The sequence below is a fragment of the Psammomys obesus genome, unplaced genomic scaffold (genome assembly GCF_907164565.1).
Source record: "Psammomys obesus unplaced genomic scaffold, mPsaObe1.curated_primary_1811, whole genome shotgun sequence".
In the NCBI taxonomy this organism is placed as follows: domain Eukaryota; kingdom Metazoa; phylum Chordata; class Mammalia; order Rodentia; family Muridae; genus Psammomys; species Psammomys obesus.
In genome coordinates, this window is record NW_026592403.1 from 2,201,440 (window position 1) to 2,204,599 (window position 3,160).

General features: G+C 45.0%; 1 protein-coding gene across 4 annotated transcripts in view; it reads right to left on the reverse strand.

The window, feature by feature from the left end:
* Window positions 1-1,521: 1,521 nt before the first annotated feature.
* Window positions 1,522-3,160, reverse strand: part of Pitrm1 (pitrilysin metallopeptidase 1) — a 31,617-nt gene continuing 29,978 nt past the window's right edge. For all 4 annotated transcript variants that reach the window (XM_055613191.1, XM_055613190.1, XM_055613193.1 and 1 more), the window contains 3 exons: window positions 2,937-3,082; window positions 2,002-2,104; window positions 1,522-1,883 (listed from right to left, as the gene is read on the reverse strand). In XM_055613191.1, the coding sequence (XP_055469166.1) occupies window positions 1,790-1,883; window positions 2,002-2,104; window positions 2,937-3,082 (343 nt within the window). In that variant the 3' untranslated portion in view covers window positions 1,522-1,789. The remainder of the gene's footprint in view (window positions 1,884-2,001; window positions 2,105-2,936; window positions 3,083-3,160) is intronic.

Below are 3,160 nucleotides of genomic sequence, written 5' to 3' on the forward strand. Positions count from 1 at the left end.
CTCCCATGGTACTCGTTTATTGTATCAACCTCAGGATGATTTTTCCATGCCACCAAAGGGTTCCTCAGCAGTTTTGTGGACAGAGGTTAGCAACGTCTCCTTCGGTACTCCAGAGGCAGTTATGTAGAAAGAGGCTGTGCAAATACAAAGTCAGAAGAGAAGGGAAAGAAGGCACTATGATAGACACCAGCTCTGTGCCATTTAGTAAGCATGATGCTCCTTTGCCGCTGTCCTGAAGATCCCCAAGAAGGGGATGGTTGATCAGAGCATTTGATTTTGGTCCTCACACTGAAAAAGCAAGGTGAAGTGACATACACTGGCAGGGTCAGGCAGATCCCTGGGGTGCTGGCCAGTCACCCTAGCCTGCTTAAGTGAACTAGCCAGTGCAAGAACCTGTCTCGTAAAACAAAACATGGTGGGTGATGCCTGATGAATGCTGGCAAATTAACTTTCTCTTTCACCCCCAGCCCACATGTACAGGCACACTGGTCTGGGTCCTGAGCATGGTGCTTATCTGGCCTTGACCTTGATAATCATACAGACGGAAAAGATTAACTCCAGGTTTGTGATTTTAATTATTTTGGGGTAGCCTGGAATTTGCTTTGTAGACGAGACCAGCTTTGAGTTCACAAACATCTTCCTGTTTTCTGCCTCCCAAGTACTAGGATTAAGATGTACATCACTATTCTAAGATAGGCTTATGGTCTTTTAAAATGAGATCACATGTAGAATTTTAAAACGGTAAAGTATGAACCTGTAGTCATATTCTCATCTGACAGCTTTCCTTCAAAAGCAGTCAGGATGCTGGGTGGAACTTGGGTTTCCACCCTCGTGAAGAGGTCACTTGAAATAGTGCCCCCAACATACACACCCCAGACTGATGAGTCATCTGCAGAGCAAAGCATCCATGCTTCTTGTGCCTACTGTAGTGTTCTCATTTCTACTTACAGGCGTCCTCATATCTACACAGCTAAAATGAGAACATTTTTACAGAGTAAAGAGATGATTAAATGTCAGCTGTGTTTGAGGATAAAGTAAAAGGAACACCCTCAGGAAAGACAGGGCAAAGGCTTGAGGTAGCTCTGGTGGCAGATGCTCACTGAGCAGCCCTGTGCAACTTAAATCTGCACTCTCCTGGCCTGCAGTGTGATCACACATGCACCTCTACATTTGTTCTTGCACTCACTCTAAAAGAAACTATTCTCACTCTTCATGTGGATCAATGTTTTACCTGCACATATGCCTGTGCACCAAATGCATGCTGTGCCCATAGAAGCCAGAAGAGGCCGCGGAACCCTCGAAACGAGTTACAGATGGCTGGGAGCTGCTATTCGGATGCTAGGCACACAAACCTGGTCTCCTGTAGGAGCAGCAAGTGCTCTCAGCTGCTGAGCCATTTCTCCAAATGAAGGCCTAAACATTTTCATTTTAAAGTAGTAAAAAACTCTTTATAATAAAGACTAATGTTCAGGTAGGTCAGAGCTGACTTCTGTTTAAAAAAAAAAAATGTTCTAGGCTTGGTAACATTTCAGAATTTTAATTTGTTCACCTTTGTCATTTAATGCATGGTTAGTTTAATAAATTTCTCCACAGTCACAGTATTTCCTTAAGAGCTTTTGTACAACTTGCCAATCAACACTTTTGTCAGATTTTTAATAAGACATAATTATGATTTTTGGAACAAGGAAACCAGTAATGCTTTTGATCATCCACATTAAAGTTAGCTCAGAAGCTTGGTGTTTTAGAGCCTCTGATATCTTACATATATGCAGAAATAATGTGAGACTCATTATTTTATGATCCACGATGGGTCTTTGGCAATTTTTGAGTTCTCTGGTCCGAGTATAGCCAGGCCGTGTGTGCTCTTCCCGATGCCGAGGTATCTGCAATGGAGATGGCACATTAGACTGTTTCCTATTTGAAGGGTCAGCAGGAAGCCTTCACCTTCCTGAGTTTCCCTTCCTCCAACTGGACACAGGAAGCCAGGGCCCATATACTCACTTATGGCTCACAGAGGTCAGTTTGTCGTGGTTGACAGCAAAGAGCTGTTCCCGGTATGCCTGCTTCATCTCATTGGAGAGGCCATATAAGAAGTGGTCCATTCCTAAAAGTTAAAGCACAGGTAGGGCTTGGGGAGATGCTTGCACAGGGAGGGGCCTCTGTGCATAAAGCATAGTGGGGACACTCATGTCACTTTATGGTATACTCTTCAACCAAAAATACTTGATGGGCAAGAGGGGATCGAACTTGACCTCCACTTCTGCACAATCGAACAGAACTTAATATAGACTCCCTTTTTCAGAGTATAGATGAAGAGTCTGTATAGGTCACACAGTGGTAACAGTACCCCAAACAGAAGCCACACAAATAATGACATGTCAGAATGCCTGCCTTCACCCTAACTGGCAGTCAGATCCCCTTGGAGCTACAGTTACAGGTGGGTGTTAGCAGCCAGATTCAGGTGCTGAGGGCCACACTCAGATCCGCAGTTGTAATTGCCACCCTTAATTGCTGAGCCATCCAGTGCCACTCACCTGGCTTTTTGAGACAAGGTCCTCCTCACTGGCCTGGAGTTCACCAAGTAGGGTATGCTCACTGACCCTAAGCCCCAACGTTCTGCCTGTTCTCAACTTCCTAGTGCTGGGATGAATAAGCACCTACCACCATGCCTGGCTTTTTACAGGGATTCAACTCAGGTTGGAAATTCCTGCTTAGTGACAGAACCTCACTAATGCAGCTATCTCCTCACTCCACCACATGCCATTTGGAAGGTCAAAGTTCAGGCCCTCACGTAATGTAGGACAGACAGATGTGAGAAACGGAAACATAGTTGCTGCTGTACTTCGCTCATGTGAGTCCTGAGACATGTGACTCAAAAGACTGCAATTCTGCCTGGGGAAACCCTGAATCCAGTTTCACAGATCTCTTTAAAATACCTTTATCCGATGGAGCAACGGGCGAATCCACAGCAGAGAACACGGAAAGCTTGGCTTCGTCAATGTCCTGCTGTGTGAACTTTCCAGATTTGGCCCAGTCTACAGCCTTCCCAAAAGACTGGAGTGTTTCTATGGAGTTTGGATCCCTGGGAAACCAAAAAGAGGCAATAATGAAACACACACACACACACACACACACACACACACACACACACACACACACA